Source organism: Eretmochelys imbricata, chromosome 8 (assembly GCF_965152235.1).
Source record: "Eretmochelys imbricata isolate rEreImb1 chromosome 8, rEreImb1.hap1, whole genome shotgun sequence".
Classification (NCBI taxonomy): Eukaryota; Metazoa; Chordata; order Testudines; family Cheloniidae; genus Eretmochelys; species Eretmochelys imbricata.
The window spans coordinates 55,652,926-55,680,700 of NC_135579.1; the positions used below are offsets into that span (position 1 = coordinate 55,652,926).

Genomic DNA, 27,775 nt, shown 5'->3' on the forward strand with positions numbered 1-27,775 from the left:
TATGCTCTTGAGAGGAAACTAATGGAGGCAAGTCACTATTATAAATGGGCTGTTTGATATACCAATTTACTTTTAAGACTGTCTGCATAGCTTATGCCTGAATATAAATGTTTTAGGAGTTTCATGTAATAATGTTGTTTCGTGTTTAATGGCAACTTTGAACACATTTCTACATTTAGTGGAACATTGACTTCAGGAGACACACACGAAAAAATGGAGAGCATGAATAAGATATATGTTTATTATAAAATTCTCTCAGTTATCAGTTTGTTGAGAGATGCATAGTAACTGTAACAATGTGGTTTTAGTAAGTGGGTTAATTAGTTTTGAGTTGGGTTTTTTACCCAGAATGTTTATAGCATATGACCACAGAGATGCACACAAATAAAGCAAGATGTGTTGAGCTTTTGCTTCTAATTGCTCTGAAACCTATAAAATTGCCCTGAGAGTCAGTGCAACCTTTTATGACTTGTTACTGATGCAGTTTTCAGCTTTTGTCCATCTATATTTCATTTGCTAGGTAAAACTGTAACTTTTTTCAGTGTACAAAAAGCCATCTAGGGTCTGGTATATTAATGAGAATTAGATAACATATTCTACTTGATACCACTCAAAATTTCCTTTGTCTTGTCTGGGTATTTTTTTACTTCAGAAAACCCTTCTTGAGGTTTTAGTTCCCTGAAGCAACTGTGTGTGTGTAATTATTAGGGACATTTTTCAACTTGGAAAATTAAACCATGGAGACCCATTGCAAAATCATGTTGTATACCAAAGGTTCTCAGACTACATCATGTTGTGAACTATTGTTTAAGATAGAAATTTCCTAGGCACATCTCCTCCTACCTTCCCAATTCTGATTCTCTTTCCTGCATCAGGTGCGGTGGTTGGCTTTGTGAAAAAATAAAATGAGGACAATGTTGAAGAAACACAATGAAAATAAACTTTGATAAAAAACATGACTACAATTGTTTTGGTTATTGCCCTTCATTTTAGTCTACATTGTTTATTTCCTTACTCGGTGTGTTATTTTTAAGTATTGCAGAAGCCTTGGAAACCAGAAAACCCTGATCCTGAAAACAGTGTGAATCAATATTGTGTAATTTAGGAGGTTTCTGAATCAGATTATTTTCAGTGCTCTATAAGGGACTAGCTGAATTATTAAAATTTGGGAATCTGACTACAGAAAGGAATTTTGAGACAGAAATGGTCCAAAGGCGATAAGCCTCCTAACCCTTCCTGGCCCTTGTATCGTACCTACTACAGTAGGTAGAAAAACTAGGAATATAATCACTGGTAAAGAATCAAGGATATGTTTGCGGTTCTTCCAGATACTAAAGAGGATAGGATAGGTAGGTGCAAATACAAGCTTCCACAGGGGTGTGTCTTTGGCCCTCTCCTCCTTTGGCATTTATATCCCTCTGTGTAAGTTCATCTGCTCACATGGCTTCAGTTACCATCTTCATGCCAATTACTCACAAGTCTACCTCTCTGCTCCAGTCTTGTCCACATTGATTCAATATTACATCTCAACCTGTGTCTCTGACATTTCCTGGATATCTCACCATCAAAATTAAACTCCAGATCTTGCCACTCTTCTCCTACCAATCTCTGTTACAGCTGACTGTTCCACTATCCTGTCCTTCTTGTCACACAGACTTACCTTAAACTCCTTCCTCTTTGTCTTGCCTCATATAACCAGGGTGTCCAAATCATACCACTTCCTCCCCTGTAACACTTCTAAAATCTAACTTATTTGTTCTATCCATTCAGCTAAAATGGCCCTCAATAGTTCCATTACTGCAACTTGCTTCTCCTCTGTAGCTTCTCAGGCACCCTTCTTCAATCTGTACAAAATTCAGCAAAAATATTCCTTGCCCATCACTTTGAACACTTCACCTTTTTTTCTATTCCTTATTTGGCTCTCCCTCTTCCACTATTTCAAGCTCAAGCTTCTTGTTCTAATCTTCATTGTGCTTCACAATTCTACCTCTCCCTATTTCTTTTCTCATATCTTATTACATCACGCTCTTCCTCCCCTCTGCAAGAAATGCCAGCCTCAACCACCCACTTATTTCACTCCTTCCACCGCATCTTTGCACTTTCTTCTGTGCAATTCCTTATTCTTGGTCCCTCCTTGATCTGACCTGTTAGGCTTTTGCTATCTTCTTCTCCTCCTCTTCCAAGATCCTTCTCAAGACCCCACTTGTGCTGTGCAGCCTGTAAGGCATCAGCCACTCATGAGGAATATGCTGAGGAATAGTTGTGGAAGGTTAGTACTGGATATAATCACAACACAAAATCACAAATGGCGAATCGTAGGACTGGACTTCGAGAGGTCATCCAGTCCAATCCCCTGCACTCATGGCAGGACTAAGTATTATCTCTAGACCATCCCTGGCAGGTGTTTGTCTAATCTCCTCTCAAAAACCTTCAATGATGGAGATTCAACAACCTCCCGAGGCAATTTATTCCAGTTCTTAACTACCCTGACAGTTAGGAAGTTTTTCCGAATGTCAAACCTAAACCACTCTTGCTACAATTTTATCCCATTGCTTCTTGTCCTATCCTCAGAGGTTATGCAGAACAATTTTTCTCCCTTCTCCTTGTAGCAACCTTTTATGTACTTGAAAACTGTTATCATGTCTTTCTCAGTTCTCTCTTTTCCAGACCAAACAAAATTAACTTTTTCAATCTTCCCTCATAGGTCATGTTTTCTAGACCTTTAATCATTTTGTTGCTCCTGTCTGGACTTTCTCTAATTTGTCCACATCTTTCCTGAAATGTGGCACCCAGAACTGGATGCAGTACTCCAGTTGAGGCCTAATAAGCACGGAGTAGAGTGGAAGAATTACTTCTCGTGTTTTGCTTACAACACTCCTGCTAATACATCCCAGAATGATGTTTGCTTTTTTTGCAACAGTGTTACATTGTTGACTCATATTTAGCTTGTGATCCACTATGACCCTCAGATCCCTTTCCGCAGTACTCCTTCCTAGGCAGTCATTTCCCATTTTGTATGTATGCAATTGACTGTTCCTTCCTAAGTGGAGTACTTTGCATTTGTCCTAATTGAATTTCATCCTATTTACTTCAGACCGCTTCTCCAGCTTGTCCAGATCACTTGCAACCCCTCCCAACTTGGTATCGTCCACAAACTTTATACATGTACTCTCTATGCCGTTATCTAAATCACTGCTGAAGATATTGAACAGAACCGGACCCAGAACTGATCCTGCAGGACCCCACTTGATATGCCCTTCCAGCTTCACTGAACCAGTGATGATTACTCTCTGGGAATGGTTTTCCAACCAGTTATGCACCCACCTTATAGGTAGCTCCACCTAGGTTGTATTTCCCTAGTTTGTTTATGAGACTGTCGTACGAGACAGTATCAAAAGCCTTACTAAAGTCAAGATATACCACATCTACCACTACCCCCTATCCACAAGGCTTGTTACTCTGTCAAAGAAAGCTATTAGGTTGGTTTGACATGATTTGTTCTTGACAAATCCATGTTGACTGTTATTTATCACCTTATTATCTTCTAGGTGTTTTCAAATTGATCGCTTAATTATTTGCTCCATTATCTTTCTGGGAACTGAAGATAAGCTGACTGGTCTGTAATTCCTCGGGTTGTCCTTATTCCCCTTTTTATAGATTGGCACTATATTTGCCCTTTTCCCACCCTCAGGAATCTCTCCTGTCTTTCACAACTTCCATGAATATAAAAAATTTAAAAATCGTGTATACAAGACAATCTCCCTCTCCCCCACTCTGAATGTATTGATAATTTTTCTTAGACTATAAGCTCTTTGGGGTAGGGACTATATTTACCTATGTGCTTTCATAGCTGCTAGGCACAAAACTGCACCAATCTTGATTGGGGTTTCTGGGTAGTACAGTAATAACTGAAGGAATATCAGAGAAAGGGAACTTTTGGCACGCGATGTTTGTCCCATTGGTGTTGAAATTGTGAAATGCTCTCCAGAGAGTTTCATGCTATATGGACACATGGGTTTTTTGCTAAATATTGATTTGGATGTGGGTGTGTGATGGGGAAGGGAAGGAAAGAGGAGTGGGAAAACACAAAATCAGAGAGAGACAGACAGACAGACAGCCTGAACAAATCCAAGCAGAAGCCTGTAAGCATAGTGTGGCAATGGAAGATGCTAGAAAAAAGCTTTAGGGTCCAAAAGAGGCTTTGGGCAGCAAGTAAAGAAGTTATCCCTTGTTTTTGGTTCCTCCTGCATTTGGAAAAACAGGACTTTGTACGTTCCTTGTAAATAGACAAAATTGCCTCAAAGAAAATAGCAGGTTTCTGTCCCCAACTGGAACATCTCCAAGCCTTATCTGTTATTACATGGCAATAAGGAATTCTCTGGAAACCATAAGTGTGCATTTCAGAGTTATTAGGTATGGATTATGTGCTTGATAGGGAAATTTAAAAAGATTTAGGGTGTTAGTTGTAGTAAGTACACCTTTTACCCCAATATAACGCTGTCCTTGGGAGCCAAAAAATCTTACCGCATTATAGGTGAAACCGCATTATATCGAACTTGCTTTGATCCACCGGAGCGCGCAGCCCCGCCTGCCCAGAGCACTGCTTTACCGCATTGTATCCGAATTCGTGTTATATCGGGTCGCGTTATGTTGGGGTAGAGGTGTATTACTGTCTGTTGAACAAGCTTTTGGGAGTGGTGGGAGGTAGGTTCCTGGAATTTTTAGTTGGTGCAGATACTTCTGCCTTCTTTTATAACTTCCATGTAGCAAATGAGGAAACTGTAACATGGAGATGTTAAAAATTGGTAATTTGAGCATGCAAAAATGCAGTTTGCATGGTCAGAATAGGTGCATAATTGTGTGTTAATTTTAAAAATCAGGTTCTAGTAACCCACCATCCTAACTATGACCGAAACTATCATCTCTGCATATCTCAGGAAGTCTCTTTCCTTTTGACTTAATGGGCTTTGGATCATGCCCTCAAAACACAACAGAAGTGATTCCATGCCTGTTCACAAATAATGGGAGGTCATGTGCATATATTTCTGCTCACTGAAAATATTTCATTTAGTTACTTTTCACCAGGAGCTCGATATTCCTCTAAGAAAGTCTACATACTGCTGCCAGATTCAGAAGTTAGCTGACTGTAAGGATGGACAGTCGCTAAAGAGGAATTGCAGGGGAAGACTGGACAAAAGGAACAAAATTATGGAGTGAGAGGTAGGTGAAGAACTCAGAGTAGGATGCTTGGGCCACACGCTCCTTAACAAAAACAATGATAAAACAGCATCTACATGGTCAGAGCCTTGACACACGTCTCATTCTATGACAATTGGTCAAATACCACTGCTAGGTTCTGTTGGCTCTGTTTAAGTAGACTATACACATACATACATTTTAAAAATTCTGCATCGGGGTGGACAAACTTACTGGTCCTCCGAGCCGCATATGACAATCTTCAGAAGTTCGAGAGCCGGGGCACACCTGCCAGGAGCTGGGGCTCGGGGCTTCAGCCCCACTTCTGCTAAAGCCCTGAGCCCTGGCAGGTGCTCAAGAACCCTGAGCCCCAAGAACCCCCTTCCTGCTGGACTGAAGTCCCTACTCCACCACCTCACTGCAAGGCAGAGGTCCTGAGCTGTTCCCCCTGACCAAGTCTGGTAGGTGGAGAATGGGGGAGGACTTGCGAGTCACACAATAACAATAAAAGAGCCGCATGTGGCTCGCGAGCCAGAGTTTGGCCACCCCTATTATGCATCAAAAACCTGGAGATCAGTAGTGACTGTAGATCAAGGTTTTTCCTTTTTCTAACATTTTAAGTTTCTGTGAGTACGCTGGAGAAGTATTAGGTCTGGCCTATGTTTCAGTTTGGAATGGTGTTTGAAAACAAGATTAATGGTTTAAATACAGTTTGGCTGGCTGTTTATGCATGGGCAAACCAAGCTTACAAACCATACCTCTCACAAGGTCCCACACCAAATTTTATTTGAGACTCATTTAGGGAGTTTTATTTGACTTTTTTTAAAACATAGACAGCTTGGCTCTTGTAGCCACAGTAATAAACTTGTTTCATCTGCAGGTTTGGCACCGTGCATACTGCCACCCTGCTCTCTTCCCTGTATTGATCTTCCAATGTTCTCTTCAGTGACATCTGATCTGAGGTTATTTAGTTTCTGTTAAGATTACCACCTGGCCAGCTTTCCACTGGCTCAGCTGTTTGTTTTTGCCTGAAAGCAGCAAGCTGAAGCTAAGCAGAAGCTAGTTTTTATTTTCAATTTTTAAAAGACTTCAATAAATAAAAATATAGGGCCTTAATATTAGAAGAGCTGAGTACCTGCTGCTCTCACTGACTGGAATTGGAGCTGTGGGTGCTCAGAATTTCCTAAAAATTATGCTCAGAGGCCTAATGGTTAAAGCACAGGACTCTCCACTGGGAAATCTGGGTTCTGTTCCAGCTTTTGCGCAGACTTGTTGTGTGATCTTGGGTGGCTGGGACGTGATTTTCCAAAAACAACAAAAAACAAAACCCATAGTTGTGCATGGATTTTTACTATGACTTCGCAAGCAAACTGTATGTTTGCATGCTCAAAAGGCCAGTCTCTTAACATAGAATCATACAATATCAGAGTTGGAAGGGACCTCAGGAGATTATCTAGTCCAACCCCCTGCTCAAAGCAGGCACAATCCCCAATTTTTTTTTTTTTTTTTTTTTTGCCCCAGATCCCTAAATGGCCCCCTCAAGGATTGAACTCACAACCGTGGGTTTAGCAGGCCAATGCTCAAACCACTGAGCTATCCGCTCCTGTGTGATCTCTGTTTCTGTTTCCTCATTTGTGACATGGAAATAATAAAACTTACCTATCTCACAAGGATGTTGTGAGGCTTATTTCATTAACATTTGTAAATTGTTTTGAGACCATCAGAATGTGCAATGGAAGGGCAAAGAATTATGGGACAAATCCTGCTTTCTTTGCTCATGGAAAATTCTCATGGTCCCACGCACCCTTCCCCCACTTCCCTCTTTAGGACTGAATACGGACTCAAAGATTTGGTTCTACATTGTCATTTATTATTTACCAAAATAGACCAATAACGTTAAGCAGCTTTTATTTTGAAGATGTTTGAATGAAGCTTGAAGTTACCAAATACTAACTTGTTGTTACTTCCTACCCTTCTCAAGAAGAGTCTGCTTTTATTAACAGTCTCCTTCAGTCTGATTTCCTGGCTCTTTATCAGAGATGTTTCAGTTTTTGTTTTTAATGTGTTCGGCGCATTCTTGTATTTCAGGTAGATAAGACACACAAGACCATAGTCTAACAAACATTGTCAATCTGTTTCCTGTTTGTTAAATCCGTAGATGGCTCGTTCTTTGCTTGTAATACAAACTTCAACCCAGTACTGTGCATGTGTTTTTAACACACAGTACATGAATATAGGCTGTATTTTTAAAAGTTTTTTTTTTAAAGGACCAAGGTGCTCCAGGCAGCAATGTTAAAACATTCAGTGAAATTAATAGGCCAGACACCATTGTTGCTTCAAGTGCCTCAATTATGAGGTACTCTTTAAAATTTAACTCTCGTGGCAGGACACGAGCCATATTTTCTAGCAGCCTGGGGCAAAATGTGTCAGTAATGGAACAGTGCCAGTCTACTGACTGTCATGGTTGTGTGTACAGGAGTCTACATGACTGAATCCACATTGTAAAATTATCATAGCCTAGTGTGTGTATAAGGGAGGCTGGGGACTTTATAATGTTGTTGGCGGTTTTCATTAGCTTTGGCTTTTGATGAAAGGATGCTGAAGTCCTTACTTTAATTTAAAAGAAGTATATAACTGATGGTCTGTGTATCCCAGGGGTCAGTGTGTGTTACATATTCCTCCTCTGCCTGATCCATGGAGGATATGGGTTTGTTACAGCTTCCAGCTACAGAGTCTGGTTGTTTAGCTCAAGCTATAGACATACATACTTTCAGTTCTGGAGTTCAGTCTCTGATGTTGGCCAAGATGAAAGCCATCAAATATGCACAGTATAACTTATGTCTCTCAGAGTTGTGAAAAAAACACTCTTCGGCGCAACATAAATTACACTGACAGAAGCATCGGTGTGGACAGTGCTATGCCGGTGGGAGATGGTCTCCCACCAACTTACTGCCGCTCGTTGGAGGTAGTTTAATTTTGTCGGCGGGAGAGCACTCTCCCATTGGCATAGAGCGGCTACACAAGTGATCTTACAGCAGCACAGCTGCATCTGTACAGCTATGCCCCTGTAAGCTCACTAGCAGTCATTTATTTTAAGTACTATTGTGCATATAAAAGTGAAAATATTTGACCTTCAATAGTAAATTACTGTTGTTGTATGCTGTTAAAAAGCTGCTTCATTTCAGTAGTGAATGAAGTGATCCCAGCATATAGTTTGAGAAGTGTTTTGGGATCCTACAAAATGATGAGTGGTATATAAATATTAGTCATTAAAATATTGATAAATATTTAATAGTTTTGAAAGACTTAACTGATATTAAGCTGTAAGGCATTCTGAAGCTACCTTTAAGGTTTATGTTGAAATGAATGTATTTTGGCTCATGTGCTAAGGAGGCACAGTCATCTTAAAAAATCAAACTTCTTTCTGACAATTTGTTACCTGCTATTGTTACAAATAACATCCAAGGCCTAAGATCATTATAACTAAAAGAGTTAAAAGTGGAAAAAATCCTCTTTTCTCAGTCTGTTCACTTTGTGTAATTTGACAACACTTTGAAGAATTAGCAAAATAGATTTTATGCAGTTGTTCTCCACCAGGAAAAAAAAAATCTTAAAGAATAGGAAAATGTGACTCTAGGTCCACAAAAGTTAGCATTTGGTAGTATCTGAAACTGATTTTAACTAATTTTTTAAAAAGCTGACTACAGTTCTTGTGGATTGTGTCCGTTTAAAAAAATCATATATATACAATAATACGTAACTTACCTCGAAGCTATTATCTGCAAATTGGTAACTATTTTAGTACATGCTCTGCTTTGGAAACCATGTCCTTTTAAAAACCAGTCTACCTTATCAATAATTTTAAGTTTTGTTAAAGATGGAATTTGTATCTAGTTACAGGATTGATGTCATGCACGTGTTTAAATTTTTGCAAGATCAGTATCTGCAGACATGCATGTTGAGCACCTTTACTCTCAGGAACAGTCCCATGTTAGTCAATGGAACAACTCACATTAGTAAGCACTATGCTGCTCAGCAGTAAGTGTTAGCAGGATGGACCGTTAGTTAATGCTTCTGAGTTTGAAGTTCAGCTTTCTATTTATTTTTCTTATACATTTCCTAAAAAACATTATGAACCAAAGGAACTTTTACAAACCTTAGTACTGGGGTGGGGGGGGAATAAGAATCTGCTTCTGACCTGAGTCTTTCTATGCCAAGGTTCTGCAGAGAAAGAATATTTAAAATTAAGTTAATAAACCTCTTGGAAATTTGTTTGAATGGAAACACTGACAGACATTTAATTAATGTGGCACTAGTGGTTGCTGCAATGCTAATAGCATCTGGCAGTACAGTCATTGCCATCTGTTAATACCCAGAAATTCTGGTATGGCATATCCTTTTTGGTGGAGCTAACAATAATTAAGAAATCTATCATATGCAATCATCTTAATTTGATGACTGCTTTACCTTGATTGTGATAAAGTGCAACATAATGGGGAGATGATCTTTGAAGTGTAACACAAAATATCCATGGTTGTTATAAGACCTCCTTTTTGTTGTTGAATATCCAATACAAATATTCAGGCATCAAACTCTGCTTTTTTTTAAAAAAAATGTTGTTAAGGGGCAGTGTGGAAGTAGATATAATGTTGTGAATTTGCCACATCCTTACAGGGTGTGTGATCTTGGGTGGGGGCGGGGGAGCCAAGGTCCCTTTTAAAGTTTAGTTTAAATTTGTAAAAAGTGTGTTAATTGCTATTGCATTCAAATATGTCATATTAAATCCTTAGTAGTGGAGGAATATTTTAAACATATGAATAATACAGCTGCATCAGCAGGACATGGAGCACAACAACATGTTTTTTAAATTGTTCACCCAGACATCCTACATACCATTTAAAGAAAAATAACTTTTCTATTTGTACTGATTTTCCAAAACACATTTATGAAAGAATCTTTTGTAGACAATCCTTAGAGAGCAAGACATCACTGAGACAGGTTGCTTTTTTAATCCAAAGAAAAATGAAAAAGAGTGAACCATACATCTGTATATATTTTTTAAAGCATTTTATGGTGTGGGACAGCTATACATGTTCTGTTGTATTCTCTCTCTATATATATTTTTATTACCATGCTCATCACCATGGTGTCTGAGCGCCTTCCAATAAATAGTGCATTGTGAATACACATCTGTCATGTGTTGTTTGTACTCATCCTTCCTCTCGAGGGAGGAGCATGTGGAATGGAACATCTTTGGTAGGGGGATTCTTATTATCTAATAAATAGATCTCTTGCTGTCTGTTTATATTACAGAAGCCAGGGTCAAAGAAATGCACCTTGCACAGAGCAGAAAGTGGTGAGGTTTGTGATGGTCCTTAATTCCTGGAAAAGTTCATCCACAGTCTTCACCCCTGGAGAAGCTTCTGTCTCCTGCACAGACAAGTTTTACTATTATTGTTGAGAGTTCCATTGTGCTGGAGGATCATAGTTGTCACTTCAGTCTTCATCACAGAGCTTTAGAATGGCTTTTGGTATCTTGGGGCCAGGCCCCGGAGCATTTTGAACATAGGGTCTGAGATCTTAGACTTGATTCAAAATTCCATAAGAAGCCAGTGTAGAGAGCAGAGGACAGGAGTGATACGTTGCTGAGGAGACGTGCTGCAGTGTTCTGTACTAGTGGAGTTTCCTGAGTGTCCAGGTATATTGCATTGCTGTAATCCAGCCAAGATGTGAGATAGGCATGAATAACTGAGGAAAGGTCTTCATCTCCCATGATGGGATGGAGTCTCCTATCCAGTCGGAGATGGTAGAAAGCATTACTTGCTGCTGCTGCAATGTGGAAGCTCAGCATCAGTGAAGAATCTAAGAGTACTCCTAAACTACGGACTGAATTGACCAATTGTGGATGTGAACCTTCAGTAAAAGGAGACTGCACTGTGGTTGCAAACTCCTCAAAATACTTTTCTCTGCCCACCAACATCACCTCTGTTTTGGTTGGGTTCAGCTTCAGCCGTCTGTTCTTCAACCATGAGCTGATCTCATCCAAGCACTGGGCCATCTTGGTAGTAGTGGTGTGGTCATATGAGGTGAAGGATAGGTAGAGCTGAGTATCATCCATTTATTGCTGGCACTTGAGTCCATGTCCTCTGACCATTTCACCTAATGCTTGCATGTAGGTATTGAATAAGACTGAAGAGAGGATTGACTCTTGCAAAACCCCACAAGTGTGGGCTGTAGTGGTGGATGTGCAGGTTCCCATCACTACTCTTTGGGTGAGTCTCTCTAGGAAGACTCAAACCATGTTAATACATTACCCTAGACTCCTGCCACCTCTCACAGGTAAGGGTGCAGTATCTCATGATCAACTGTGTTGAACACTGCGGAGTGGTCCAGGAGGATTAGAATGGATGTCTGTTCTCTACCTGTTGTCAGGAGATCATCCATCAGTGCCACTGAAGCAGATTCAGTTCTGTGTCCTGGCCTAATCCAGATTGTGCTGGTTCTAGAATGTTGGCTTTAGTTAGCAGAGCCTGTAGTTGGCCTTTTGCTAGTTTCTCTGTGAGATTTCTCAGGCTTGACATGCTTACATGCTGTTGAGTACTGTTATTACATTCCTTTCTTCTGCTGTTGCTGTTTTTCATTTTGTGGTAATGCCCAAAGACCCCGATGAGGATGGACCCATTGTGTTAGGCCCTGTACAAACATGTAAAAACAATACACAGTCCCTACCCTAAAGAATTTACAATTTGGGGCTCCAGTTCTGCAAAGCTATAGGGCTTGCCTGTATGCAAGGTTGCACTGGTTTAACTTAAGGTTTGATTTTTAAACTGATTTAGTTAAACAATTGCAAGAGGCTGTGTGGAAACTCTTATTTGGTTTAATCCAGACTCATTTTGGTTTAGTTTAATTTGATTAGGTCTGATCTGCACAGGAAAATTGGACCGGTTTACCTTAAATCAGTTTTTAAACCAATATAGCTGAACCAATGGAAACCCATTCTTTTTTCAGTTTAGAAGTAGCTTATTTCAGTTTAGTTTGTTGAGTGTGAACAGGTTTAAGTTAAACTGAAATAAGCAACACTTAAATAATAACAAGTTTGTATGTAGACAAGACCTCAATTGCTTTAATTCATGCTTGTGAGTAGTCCTGTTGATGTCAGATTAAATTAAAGCAAATGCATATTTGTTATATTATCGGTATGGGCGCCTGAATTAACTCGGCACACAATAAGTATGTGTTTATGGGGGTGGAGAAGAGTAACATAAATAGAACTGCATATTTACATAGGCTCACCAAATACATATCTTGATAGTTCCAAATCATTTTTAAGTTTTGGTTGGTTCATTTTATTTTTATAATAATTCAGACAATTAATTACTACTGAATTAATTTGTCTTCCAAATTATGGGAAATATTTGATTAATTTTGTTTATGCTTTGGAGAACTATTTCTGAAAATCTGTTTTTATCAGAGAAAATATTTGTCCTATGTTACAAAATATTGCTGGTAAATAATAGCTATAAACATAGTGATGAGCCAGCTTAAGACAGTACCTTACAAGAATGAGTTTGGCTCAGTTTTTATTTGTTTTTCTGTGTTTTTTTTTATTGTAATTCCTTTTATTCTGCCCATTACTCCAGCTGAGCAACAGATGGAGAATGGAGGGGAGAAAAAACATACTCTGATTAGATAAAATAATTGAAATGTATTAATTATTGATGCCCATTTCGTAGGGTAATAGAAATTGTCACAAAAGCACAGGACTGGGAGTCGAGATGTGGGAATCTGTTCCCAGCTCTACCAAGAATTTTTCCAAAGTGACCTTGGTAATCTTTCTGCACCTGTTTTGTCATCTGTAGTATGGGTATAAAAATATGTCCAGGGCATTGGGGGCTATGTTAATTATTTTTTGTATGCTGTGTGGAGATCTATGGACAGAAGATCTATATAAATGCAAATTATTTTTTTCTCTGATCTTTTAATTGCTTTTGATTGACAAAAGTTTCTCCTCAGAAGCCAACTAAGGCCTTGTCAATAGTGGGGACTGTCCTGATTCCAGCCACCCATATAGCTAAACTAGTGCAAAGCCCAAAGGTAGACAAGGAAAGTTGTGATTTACACTGATGTAGTTTATCTCTGCTTGAAACCAGTAAGGTGCAAATCACAGCTCTCTCTTGTTTTACTTTGCGCTGGTGATAGGAATTGACAGAGACATGGTGTGTATCTTTGGGAGGAGTGCAAGAAGTGGTATGAAATGAGGTGTGACGTATGAGTGAGAAAGTGGGGATCACAGAATTCAACTTCTATTTTCATTACTAGGTGGTGTGCACCTATAGCCACTGAACTTGCATACTTTTGGCTGTATTCTAATTCCAGATATGTGATAAACATCACTGTATGTCTCCAATGTCCGTTATCACATACTGGCTAGCACAGCAGCAGATATTTTGGGATACAACAGCAAGACATGCCATGTATATGAGGCTGGAAGTTGATCTTGTACCTCTGTTTCTGTTATGTTCCCAGCCTAGCATCTCTCTTTCCCTCTGATTAGCCTTGAGATCTACTCCTCTTCTTTTTCACTTGACAATTTTATTGGCTTATCCTACATACACACATGCAAAAAAAGTCATCTACAAATAACTGTTGAAGCAAGATTTAAAAATGCTATGAAAGCAAATGAATTCAGAAGGTGGGATGCAGTCTTTATCCTGATGCTTCAGCATTATACCATTGAATAATGGTAAGATAATGACTGGTAAGGTGTAAAGATATGAGTGAAGGCCCAAGTTTAGGCTTGTTTTTTCCTGAATTTTAATAACTCATTTTCAAGTTAGACACCACTTAGTTTGCAGTCCTTTCAGAGAGGTTACAGTAATTTGCACCAGAAAAAGTGTCAAGCATGCATAAGTTGTTGATGCTTCCACTCCTTGTGGAATTATTCATTCAAGAATTAACTGTATAATGGCCTACTTTTAAAATCAAGTAACTCACCAGCCTATTTTTAAAAATAATTTAAAGTGATTGATCCATTCAGATTTTTTAAATTAATTTTTTAGTTTATCTTTTCAAAAATGGTCATAGCAGCAAAGTGCCAAGGAAATTAGATTGATTTATTCAGTTGATAGACTAACATTTGCCTGTTCTGCACCATCTGTACTGTCAGATTTCTCTAATGCAAATCACTTTAATAATATTTAAGTAAAAAATCACCCTATTTTTTTCCAAATATTGTTACAGTAAGTGATACCTTGTACGCCAAGTTTTGATTCATAGCAAATTTTTGTATTGAAAACAAGATGTTACCTTGAAATGCTGACTCAAAGCTAAACCAAGGATTTTCTCTTTTTTGCCTTTTTTTGTTTAATTATTCTGTGTACAGGACACAGTTGTGTACCTGCCCGTAAGCATATTGCTTGATTTATTCTTTTGTCCCTTTCTGTCTTATTTTATAGCTGAATAGGTAAAATCTCCCATAACTGCTCCTTTATTAATTTAATAACCACATCTGAATTTTTTGTTCTCCATGTTGCTGCCTCTGATCAGCTGCACTCCGACAAATGCATGCCTACAGTTTACTCCTAATATTGAGTTGACTTTAATTTAAAGCTCTAACAGTTCTATGTAAAGAAGTTTCTTCAAAGATACTTCTTTCAATTACCATGCCCCAATAATTTGCTGCTGCTGCTGCTTTACTTATCCACCCACGCGTGTTTTGAACTACAAAAGAACTAAAGTGTGCATGTGCATGAGAAAGAGAGAGCTTGGCAATTTAGTATGTGAGGCCTGGTCTACAGTACGTGGTTATTTCAGAATTAGCCGAGTTACTTCGAAATAAAACTGATTCCGTCCACACAACCAAACCAGTTTTTTCAATTTAAAGGGCTCTTTAATTCAATTTCTGTATTGCACCTCGGCAAGTGGAGTAGCGCTAATATCGAGATCATAGTTCTGGGTTACAGGTACTGTGGACCCAATTTGACGATACTGGCCTCCGGGAGCTATCCCAGAAAGCTCCCTTGTCACCGCTCTGGACAACACTCTGAACTCCGATGCACTAGCCAGATAGGCAGTAAAAGCCCCAGGAACTTTTGAATTTCCTGTTTGGTCACCACCATCACAGGCGACCATGCGGAGTCCACCATCACAGGCGACCATGCGGAGTCCACCATCACAAGAGACCACACAGTCCTGGATTCGCAGATGAGCTCCAGCATGGTCCGAATGGGAGGTACTGGATCTCATTGCATGTTGGGGAGACAAATCTGTTATGGCAGAACTACATTCCAAAAAAAGAAACGCAAATACATACGCTAAAGTCTCCAGGGCCATGACGGAAAGAGGCTATTCCAGGGACACAGAGCAGTGTTGTATAAAAATCAAGGAGCTCAGGCAAGTGTGCCAAAAAGCCAGGGAGGCGAACAGGCGCTCTGGGACACAGTCCCATACATGCCACTTCTACCGTGAGCTGCATGTAATTATGGGGGGTGACGCCAGCACTACCCAACCACTGTCCATGGACACCTGCAAGGGGGGAGTAGCACGGAGCGAGGAGGATGAGTTTTTGGAGGACGAAGAGGAGGAGGAGGAGGACGGTACACAGGCAGCAAGTGGGGAATCTGTTTTCCCCCCTAGCCAGGAACTATTCTTGACGCTGGAGCCAGTAGCCTCCCCCAACTCCCAAGGCATGTTCCTGGATCATGATCCTGGAGAAGGCACTTCTGGTGAGTGAGAGCTTAATTGGAGCCATGCAGTGGGGGGTGGGGGGAAACTCAGCTGCGCTGGGCTGTTCGCGTTTAGTTTAAAGGGCTCATCCCTGCTCAGAGCCTCATCAGAGCCACACGGTGTGTGGGCGGGGGAGGGTGTTGTGTGAAGCGATCATCCCAGAGAGCCCATAGGCCCTCCTTTTATATAGCAAACCCACCAGGCATTGTTTGCTGTGGGAAAGGGTGTCCGGCAGTTTGAAAGCACTGAAATGAATGCGGAAGAAGCAGAACCCCATGTGCCCCTAGGGCTTGGCTGCCTGCAAGCTGAATTCTGTTGCCTGACTGCATGTGATGGCTTATTCACACCAAAGTGGCAGGCAATTCAGTATAAGAAGCAAAATGAGACCTTGTACAGAAAGAACATGTGCTGTGTACTATGAATTGCCTGTTTCACTGAGAAAGAGTGTCCCCTTTGTTCCCTAAAATGTATCTTTTAAAATACTACCCTCCCTTTTTCTCCTCCTGCAGCAGGTACAAATGTTTCAACGTGGACCCTGTCTATTCCGTCCCAGAGGCTGATCCAGATTAGAAGGCAGAGAAAACAAACTCGGGACGACATGTTTGCCGAGCTCATGCAGTCCTCCCGCACTGATAGGGCCCAGTTGAATGCCTGGAGGCAAACAATTGCGGAGTCGCTTAAAGCATTACATGAATACAAAGAGAGGAGGGATGTGCACGATGAGAGCAGGCAGGATGCTATGGACAAGCTCATGGAGGAGCAAACTGACATGCTCCGCTGTATGGTGGATCTAATACGGGAAAGGCAGCAAGACCACAGACTGCCTCTGCAGTCCCTGTATAACCGCCCTCCCTCTTCCCCAAGTTCCATAGCCTCCTCACCAAGATGCCCAAGAACACGGGGGGAGAGGCTATGCAGACCCACACAGTCAACCCCAGAGGATTGCACAAGCAGCAGAAAGCTGGCATATCCTAAATTTTGATTTGGTTTCTGGACTTGTCCTTCCCTCCTCCTCCACCCCCCTAATCCAATACCCCCCTCTCTCGTCTATCTTCTGATTTTTCTCAATGTTTTGTGCAACAAATAATAAAGAACGTTTTTTTAAACGATTGTGACTTTATTTCCTTTCATATATATAGGGGTGCCGGTAAATTTAAGAGAAACAAACACAATTGTCACACCGTACCCTGGCCAGTCATGAAACTGATTTTCAAAGCTTCTCTGATGTGCTGCACTCTTCTAATAGCCCTGTTGTCTGGCTGTGCGAAACTGGACACCAGGCGAGTTGCCTCAACCTCCCAACCTGCCATAAATGTCTCCCCCTTACTCTTACAGATATTATGGAGCACACAACAAGCAGCAATTACAATTGGAATATTGGTTGTGCTGAGATCTAACTGAGTCAGTAAACTGCGCCAGCGCACTTTCAAATATCCAAACACACATTCTACCACCATTCTGCACTTGCTCAGACTATAGTTGAACTGCTCCTTACTACTGTCTAGGGTGCCTGTGTACGGCTTCATGAGCCACGGCATTAAGGGGTAGGCTGGGTCCCCAAGGATAACTATAGGCATTTCAACATCCCCAACAGTAATTTTCTGGTCTGGGAAGTAAGTTCTTTCCTGCAGCTGGTCAAACAAACCAGAGTTCCTGAAGATGCGAGCATCATGCACCTTTCCTGGCCATCCCACGTTGATGTCAGTGGAACATCCCTTGTGATCCACCAGTGCTTGCAGCACCGTGGAAAAGTACCCCTTGTGGTTTATGTACTGGCTGCCCCGGTGTTCCGGGGCCAAGATAGGGGTGTGTGTTCCGTCTATCGCCCCGCTGCAGTTAGGGAACCCCAGCGCATTAAAGCCATCCACAATGGTCTGCACATTTCCCAAAGTCACTACCCTTGATAGCAGCTGGTCAATGATTGTGTTGGCTGCTTGCAGCACAGCAGCCCCCACATTAGATTTGTCCACTCCAAATTGATTATTGACTGACCGGTAGCTGTCGGGCGTTGCAAGCTTCCACAGGGCTATGGCCACTCGCTTCTCAACTGTGAGGGCTGCTCTCATTTTGACGTCTTTGTGCTTCAGGGCAGGGGACAGCAAGTCACAAAGTTCCATGAAAGTGGCCCTACGCATAAGAAAGTTTTGCAGCCACTGGGAATCATCCCGTACCTGCAACACTATGTGGTCCAACCAGTCTGTGCTTGTTTGCCGGGCCCAGAATCAGCGTTCCACAGCATGAACCTGGCCCAACACCACCACGATCTCCCAATTGCCACATGCTGTGCTTCTAGGAATGTCTGCGTCCATGTCCTCATCATTATCGTAATCGCGCTGTCATCACTTCCTTGCCCTGTTTTGCAGGTACTGCACATACTGCTGGATAATGCGGGAGGTATTTACAGTGGTCAAAACTGCAGCGGAGATCTGATCGGGCTCCATGGCTATGGCGCCTGCACGGGTAATCCTGGAAAAAGGGCGCGAAATGTAGGAGAGCAGAGTGGCAGCAGAAGAGGTGCTGTTCAGTTCACGGTAGCCAAAAAAAGGCGGTAAATGGTTGTCTTCTGTAGCTTTCACGGAGGTGGGAGCCCAGGACAGACAACATGGAGAAGCTCAGAAGCGTGGCAATAGTGGGAGAGCAGAGTTGGCGGCGGAAGCTGTGCTGCTTGGTTCACGATGGCTGAGCAGAGTTGGCAGCAGAAGCGTTCGATGAGGAAGAGAAAGAGTAGATAGTAGAGATTACAAAGGGAAATGAGAGGTGGATTCATAGTAGCAGGAGAGCAGCGGTGCACCATCTGCTGAAAGCAGTATGCTGTCTGCATGCCAAAAAGGCGCGAAACGATTGTCTGCCATAGCTTTCACGAAGGAAGGAGTGACTGACGACACACACCCAGAAACACCCGCGAGAATGTTTTTGCCCCATCATGCACTGGGAGCTTAACCCAGAATTCCAATGGGTGGCGGGGACTGCGGGAACTGTAGGATAGCTACCCACAGTGCACCGCTCCGACAGTCAATGCTAGCCTTGGTACTGTGGACGCACTCAGCCGAATTCACGCACTTTAGTGGACCGAATGTATAAAGTAGCTTCCGAAAATTTGATTAGAATAATTTTGAAATAATTTCATACTGTAGACATACCCTTAGAGTGATCTTAGCACTTTCAACAAGGTGCTGAATTGACAGCCTGGGAGACGGAAGTCTTTAACTCCAGCCCTGTTTTGAGAGAGCTAACTCTACAGGTAAAAAAGGTTAGTTCAGTCTCTGCGACCATTCAGTATTTTGCCTCACCACCTCATTAAAGTTGCCAATTAGTGCTACTTTTCATGTAATTCACCTGTCTACGAGTAACTAGACTCAGATTTTGCACAGGCCACTAGACAGTCATCTGATAGTAACAACTTTGATCACTATTAGTTTGTGTTAGATTTGAACCAGTGACCTGGAGGCCCAAGGTTCTGTGTCCTATTATAAATCCTCTGAGCCTTCAGGTCCCTGTTTGTCATTTTTAACAAGAGTATCTGTAGGCTGCTAGCTGTACTGTTACAGAACTGTTCTAGATTTCCTTAAAGATTTTATTTGGTTTCCTTATGGTTAATGTTTTATTTATAATACCTGTATTTTTACAAATCCATTTGCAGAAGCTGGTTTCTCTGTACTGGAGAGTAACATTCTGATGACAAATATAGAGAAAGTATGTTTAATAAATGCTGATTATATTTGTGTGTTTGTGTGTTTCAGGAAAAAAGTGCCAGTTCAAATGTAAGACTTAAATCTAACAAAGAGGTCCCAGGATTAGTACATCAACCCAGAGCAAAGTAAGTTACACTCCATAATTTTAATAGAAATGAATGCTTATTGAATTAAAACAATACCCCCCAAATACCCAAACTTTGCCCAAGTAAAGGTTGCATTGGGAACTCCCTAACAACCGAAGGGTCACACCTAGCTTAAGTAAAACAGAGAAGAATGCAACCATCCTCACATTTTTGTTACGGATGGGCAGCCTATTGAGAACTGCTCAGATCAAGCTGGGGCATTGCATGCCAGGATATTTAGTCTCCGTGCATGGCTGTATTAATGATGGAAGTACCTTTGAGACATGCTGTACAATTCCATAGGTATTAGATGAATCAGAGGCTGAACTTTAGCCACCCTTGCAATACCTTTTTCTTGGCTTGATTTTCAAAGATGCAAAACTTTTTTTTCTTGTTGAATAGATTTACCCTGCCACAACTTACCAGGGTACATAACTACATTATATTTCTCATATGATACATTTGTTTATACACATAAATAAATACACACACCCTAACTAGATGTTATTTACAAAGATTCTGTCCAGTGTTTTGGCTTACTTTGGTAGATAAACAGCATAACAAATTTGGGAATTAAACTACTTCCATTTAAAATGATGATGGTGTTTGTTATAGGCTGACAGTGTGCTATGTGGCCGTCAGTTTATACAACCCTTAGATTAAAGTTTTCATGCTATTTCCTTTTGAAATCAGTCAGCATTAAACACAGCACTGCCATGCCATATTTACCTCTTGTGACCGTACTAGTGCCAGTATTAATTATTTGTTTCATATCTCAGTCACCATTACATTTTAATCACCAACTGAATTGAAAATAAGAGCTTTTATGGTAGCATAGATTTGGTGCTTCACAGTGAAAAGATAAAGCAGTGTTGTTGCATTCAAAGCAGTAAAGGAGACACTGTTCTTTACTAGAGCTAAGAGCCCTACAGGCACAGTATAAACTTAAACTTGCTGCATACAAAGTACATTGTGCAAATTATCACATCATATACCTTTCAAGAGAGTCCTTGAAATATAGGACAGCTTTTTTTTTTTTTAGTCTAGAAAGCAGATATAAATGCAAAGAAATTCATTTGGGTGAGAGGGACAACTTGTACCCTTCAACAAGGCAGTACTGCAGAATTTTACTTCACTCAAAGCAGGCTCGTGGATGTAAAGACACGAGGGTACAGGAGCACAATGTAGCTCTTCCTCTCTGGCTGCCACTGCTAGCTGGTGGCTATCAGATGGGGTTAAAGGAAAAAAATTACTTTAGTCAGCCATCTGTTCAGCTGCATCTGAGGCAGGAAGAGATTACAGATTTATTTTCTGTGTAATTTGGTTGATCCTTTTTGTTTTCAAGGAGGAGTTTAAAAAGCTCCTATAGAAACCAGACTTACCAAAAGAAGTGTAACTAGATAAGATAATAAACAAGTTCTGTTGTCTTTCTACAAAAATAAATATACTGTTATCTCTTATAACATTAGGCTGTTCTGTAAAACCTGCACTATTTATCCAACATGACCAGATCTTGCCAACACTTAACCACTGACTGGCTTTACTTACAGAATTATTTCCACTGAATTTATGTATACATTTACACAGACATCTTTTCAGGTCTGGGTACCAACATATTAGCTAATCACTTGTTAAATATCAATTTTTTGTTTTTGTTTTTTTAAATTTATAGATTTAGAAGCAGAAGTAAAACCTTAAAATATCCAACTTTTGATTACAATCGGGTGTTTGTGTATTGGATGGAGAGGGCTGTTCCACTTGAATATTCAAAAATAGTTAAATACTTTTTGTAAAATGTTTGTTTTTAAAAAAAGCCCAACTTGGACCAAATGTTATAAATTGAAACATAAATTGAAGATTTTTTAAAATTATTTGTTGAATTAAATGTACAAGTACAATCATGGAGATTCCTGCTACATCTAACAGAACTTGGATTTTACAAGTTAAAGCCCAGATCTTGCGAAGACTTGCTGAGACATTTATCTTCTACATGTGTGATTAATCCCATTAAGTAACTGGAACTTCTCATGTGCATAAATCTCAGGATGGGGACCTTAGGAAGTATAATGAAAGAAATAATCTATTGTATCTAGCCACGGAATCCAGATTTTTGTAAAACATTATTTCTCCCTCTATCAACTCATTCCTAACTGGTGGCACACTATGGAATTTATAAAATGCATACACATCAGGATAGTTTCAGATTTCCCTTGCTGTCTAACACATAAAATATCACAAGAAAAAAGATTATCCAGACATTTTCTTTTGTCAAAAGGATTTTCTTGAAGAGGTATACCCAAGAGTACCATCTTAGATCCTTGGGTAGTTTTCATTCTCTTCCAGTAGTTCATTCACTCTTTGCTATATATATTCCCAGTATTATTGTAATTTTACACCATTCCAGAGAGTATCTGTCAGCATTTTCTGTATTGCATCTCCAACACGAGGGCAATTTTACTGCCAAGTTATGCACTTCTGAAGATAATGGTTTATTACAATGACAGTTCATACAGACTTTTAATGATAGAAGTATTCTAATAAACTATTTTGAATGATCTTTTTACCCACATAGCAGTAGATAATTTTTTTCCTGTAATTAAATAGTCGTCCTGAAAATTACATCTTTGGTAGGCCCTGAAAGTCTCTTCTTATTGTGTTGGAAGCTGGCACTCTGAGAGTTGTGGAGGCAGACGTGAATTTCAAATGCTCTTTCCTCCTAAGAAAATGTAGTATAACTAGGCTGTCGTGGGTGTTTGCTCATTCTGGTTGTCTCTATCATACTTTGCACGTCAATTGGGTTATCTGCTGGAGCTAAATTGCTACGTTATCTTATAAATGATGTATCAGTTATGTTTCTGTCCACACCAACACACTGTGTGTGCTGTACCTCAAATAGAGAAATTAGTTTGTGACTATATATGCCCTTACTGAAAACTGGTTGGCAAAGTAGTAAGCCTAATAGTTATAGAAAGCAGATTTGAAGTAATGACATGAACAAACTGTTTTCTTTGGTTCTAAAACTTCGATTATATTCACTTTTTTAAATCCACTCTTTAAAATTCATTCTTGATTAAGTTTCAGAGTAACAGCCGTGTTAGTCTGTATTCGCAAAAAGAAAAGGAGTACTTGTGGCACCTTAGAGACTAACCAATTTATTTGAGCATGAGCTTTCGTGAGCTACAGCTCACTTCATCGGATGCATACCGTGGAAACCGCAGCAGACTTTATATACACACAGAGAATATGAAACAATACCTCCTCCCACCCCACTGTCCTGCTGGTAATAGCTTATCTAAAGTGATCATCAAGTTGGGCCATTTCCAGCACAAATCCAGGTTTTCTCACCCTCCACCTCCCCACACACAAATTCACTCTCCTGCTGGTAATAGCCCATCCAAAGTGACAACTCTCTACACAATGTGCATGATAATCAAGTTGGGCCATTTCCTGCACAAATCCAGGTTCTCTCACCTCCCTCCAAAAAACACACACACAAACTCACTATCCGGCTGGTAATAGCTCATCCAAAGTGACCACTCTCCCTACAATGTGCATGATAATCAAGGTGGGCCTTGATTATTATGCACATTATCTCCTACAGGAGAGTGAGTTTGTGTGTGTATGGGGGTGGGGGGGTGAGAAAACCTGAATTTGTGCTGGAAATGGCCCACCTTGATTATCATGCACATTGTAGGGAGAGTGGTCACTTTGGATGAGCTATTACCAGCAGGATAGTGAGTTTGTGTGTGTGTTTTTTGGAGGGGGGTGAGGGGGTGAGAGAACCTGGATTTGTGCAGGAAATGGCCCAACTTGATTATCATGCACATTGTGTAGAGAGTTGTCACTTTGGATGGGCTATTACCAGCAGGAGAGTGAATTTGTGTGTGGGGGGGTGGAGGGTGAGAAAACCTGGATTTGTGCTGGAAATGGCCCAACTTGATGATCACTTTAGATAAGCTATTACCAGCAGGACAGTGGGGTGGGAGGAGGTATTGTTTCATATTCTCTGTGTGTATATAAAGTCTGCTGCAGTTTCCACGGTATGCATCCGATGAAGTGAGCTGTAGCTCACGAAAGCTCATGCTCAAATAAATTGGTTAGTCTCTAAGATGCCACAAGTACGCCTTTTCTTTTTATTCTTGATTAATAAATTGACTTAGATTGTAATTTAACTTCCAGCTTTCCCTCTAAGAACTTCCCTTTCAAACGTATTTTTCATTCAAGGTCCCAGCATGAGCAGAGCACTGTATATGCTCATCCTGATAGCAGATACGGCATACATGCATGGCTTTGTTAGACCATGTCATTGGGATTTGAGTGGGATATTAACTTGTTACAGCTCAAAGGATCATACTGAAAAAGTCAAACCTCGGGACAATCTGGGAGTTGAATTTAACAAGCTGAATCAGCTTTTCATATTATTTAAATAGTGGCATTATCAAACTCCAGTTTCTCTTTAACTGTCTGATACCGTCGTTAAGATCTGCACCCCTTTTCCATTTCTCACTCTTCCTTTATGCTTTGTTCAATACCTGGCATTCCTGCCCTATGCTAATGTGCCAGACACCCCACCAGACCTTCTTTTCATTCAAATCCCACCTGAAAACTCACTTTCCTGTGAGCGCTACAAATAGGGTACCCACATCACTAAAAATGCTCTCATCACCCAATACTTTGTTGTTAAAAGAACAGGAGTACTTGTGGCACCTTAGAGACTAACAAATTTATTAGAGCATAAGCTTTCATGATCCACACATACAGATAAGTTGGAAGTTGCCACACAAACTGTGAGAGGCTAATTAGTTAAGATGAGCTATAATCAGCAGGAGAAAAAAAACTTTTGTAGTGATAGTCAAGATGGCCCTTCTATGCATCCGATGAAGTGGGCTGTAGCCCACGAAAGCTTATGCTCTAATAAATTTGTTCGTCTCTAAGGTGCCCCAAGTATTCCTTTTCTTTTTGCAGATACAGACTAACACGGCTTCTACTCTGAAACCTGCCATTTAGACAGTTGACAAGAAGGTGTGAGGATACTTAACTTTAGGGAAATAGATTCAATATGTGTAATGACCCAGCCACTCCCAGTCTATATTCAAACCCAAGTTAATGGTATCTAGTTTGCATATTAATTCAAGCTCAGCAGTTTCTCATTGGAGTCTGTTTTTGAAGCTTTTCTTTTGCAAAATTGCCACCCTTAAATCTTTTACTGAGTGGCCAAAGAGGTTGAAGTGTTCTTCTACCGGTTTTTGAATGTTATGATTCCTGTTGTCAGATTTGTGTCCATTTATTCTTTTGCGTAAAGACTGTATGGTTTGGCCAGTGTACATAGCAGAGGGGCATTTCTGGCACATGATGACGTATATCACATTGGTAGATGTGCAGGTGAATGAGGCCCTGATGGCGTGGCTAATGTGATTATGTCCTATGATGGTGTCACTTGAATAACTATGTGGACAGAGTTGGCATCGGGTTTGTTGCAAGGATAGGTTCTTGGGTTAGTGTGTTTGTTGTGTGGTTGCTGGAGAGTATTTGCTTCATGTTGGGGGGCTATCTGTAAGCAAGGACTGGTCTGTCTCCCAAGATCTGTGACAGTGAGGGATCATTTTTCAGGATAGGTTTTAAATCTTTGATGATGCACTGGAGAGGATTTAGTTGGGGGCTGAAGGTGACAGCTAGTGGTGTTCTGTTATTTCCTTTGTTGGGCTTGTCCTGTAGTAGATGACTTCTGGGTACTCTTCTGGCTCTGACAATCTGTTTTTTCACTTCAGCGGGTGGGTATTGTAGTTTTAAGAATGCTTGATAGAGATCTTGTAGGTGTTTGTCTCTGTCTGAGGGATTGGAGCAAATGCAGTTGTATCTTAGAGCTTGACTGTAGACAATAGATCATGTGGCATGTCCTGGATGGAAGCTGGAGGCATGTAGGTAAGTATAGCAGTCAGTAGGTTTCTGGTGTAGGATGGTGTTTATGTGACCATCGCTTATTAGAACAGTAGTGTCCAGGAAATGGACCGCTTTTGTGGATTGGTCTAGGCCGAGGTTGATGGTGGGATGGAAATTGTTGAAATCATGGTGCAATTCCTCAATGGCTTCTTTTCCATGGGTCCAGATGATGAAAATGTCAAAGTAGCGCAAGTAGAGTAAGGGCGTTAGGGGACGAGAGCTAAGGAAGCATTGTTCTAAGTCAGCCATAAAAATGTTGGCATACTGTGGAGCCATGCGGGTACCCATAGCAGTGCTGCTGGTTTGAAGGTATACATTGTCCCCAAATGTGAAATAGTTATGGGTGAGGACAAAGTCACAAAGTTCAGCCACCAGGTTTGCCGTGACATTATCGGGGATACTGTTCCTGATGGCTTGTACTCCATCTTTCTGTGGAATGTTGGTGTAGAGGGCTTCTACATCCATAGCGGCCAGGATGGTGTTTTCCGATGGATTGTAGTTTCCTCAGGAAGTCAGTGGTGTCTCGAAGATAACTGGGAGTGCTGGTAGCGTAGGGCCTGAGGAGAGAGTCCACATAGCCAGACAATCCTGCTGTCAGGGTGCCAATCCCTGAGATGATGGGGCGTCCAGGATTCCCAGGTTTACGGATCTTGGGAAGCAGATAGAATACCCCTGGTCGGGGTTGTAGGCATGTGTCTGCACAGATCTGTTCCTGTGCTTTTTCATGGAGTTTCTTGAGCAGATGGTGCAGTTTCTTTTGGTAATCCTCAGTGGGATCAGAGGATAATGGCCAGTAGAATGTGGAGTTAGAGAGCTGCCTAGCAGCCTCTTGTTCATATTCCAACTTATCCATGATGACGACAGCACTTCCTTTGTCAGCCTTTTTGATTATGATATCAGAGTTTTTCTTGAAGCTGTTGATGGCGTTGTGTTTAGCATGGCTGAAGTTATGGGCAAGTGATGCTACTTTTCCACAATTTCAGCCCGTGCACATCGACGGAAGCAATCTATGTAGAAGTCCAGTCTGTTTCGACCTTCAGGAGGAGTCCACGCAGAATCCTTTTTGTAGTTGTGGTAGGAAGGATTCTATGGGTTAGTATGTTGTTCAGAGGTGTGTTGGAAATATTCTTTGAGTCAGAGACGTCGAAAGTAGGATTCTAGGTCACCACAGAACTGTATCATGTTTGTGGGCCTGGAGGGACAAAAGGAGAGGCCCCAAGATAGGATAGACTCTTCTGCCGGGCTAAGAATATATCTGGAAGGATTAACAATATTGTTGGGTGGGTTAAGGGAACTACTGTTGTGGCTCCTTGTGGAATGTAGCAGTTTAGATAGTTTAGTGTCCTTTTTCTTTTGTAGAGAAGCAAAGTTTGTGTTCTAAATGGCTTGTCTAGTTTTTGTAAAAACTATCCATGAGGAAGTTTGTGTGGAAGGTTGGTTTTTTATGAGAGTATCCAGTTTTGAGAGCTCATTCTTAATCTTTCCCTGTTTGCTGTATAGGATGTTGATCAGGTGGTTTTGCAGTTTCTTTGAGAGTGTGTGGCACAATCTCTCAGCATAGTCTGTGTGATATGTAGATTGTAATGGATTTTTTACCTTTAGTCCTGTTGATATGATGTCCATCTGTTTGCATTTGGAAAGGAAGATGATGTTTCTCTGTATCTGTACGACTTTTTTCATGAAGTTTGTGGATTGTTGTTGTTTTTAAAAGACCTTCTAAGCACCATCCTCTGAATGTCCCTGTCCTTTTTTTGTGTCTGACCTTTCTGTATTTTTAGATTGTAAGCTCCCCTTGGGGCAAGACCTGTCTGTTGTCTCTTGTGTCTTGTTCCATACAAGCACGCTGTCAGCACTTTACAGATAACTAATAATAGTATTTTCCAATGCTGCACACGAATGCAAAACACAGTTTCACTAAAATGTGAGCCTCCTGGTGCTGCAGAGTTAATGGAAGTAAATGATCTGAGTGTCAGAGCAGTGAAACCCCCGTCTCGGGATAAAAAAAAAAGAGTTGTGCAACAGATTCCTGACTATTTAACATGGAGCTTGACTGTGGTAAGACTGTGCTCTACAAAAGGACCTTTCAGGGTAAGGTTA

At 40.8% G+C, this 27,775-nt stretch overlaps 1 protein-coding gene across 3 annotated transcripts in view; it reads left to right on the forward strand.

The window, feature by feature from the left end:
• The window catches only part of C8H1orf21 (chromosome 8 C1orf21 homolog), a 194,406-nt gene that overhangs the window by 153,101 nt on the left and 13,530 nt on the right, over nucleotides 1-27,775 (forward strand). For all 3 annotated transcript variants that reach the window (XM_077825121.1, XM_077825120.1, XM_077825122.1), the window contains one exon: nucleotides 19,662-19,738. In XM_077825121.1, coding sequence (XP_077681247.1) covers nucleotides 19,662-19,738 — 77 coding nt within the window. The remainder of the gene's footprint in view (nucleotides 1-19,661; nucleotides 19,739-27,775) is intronic.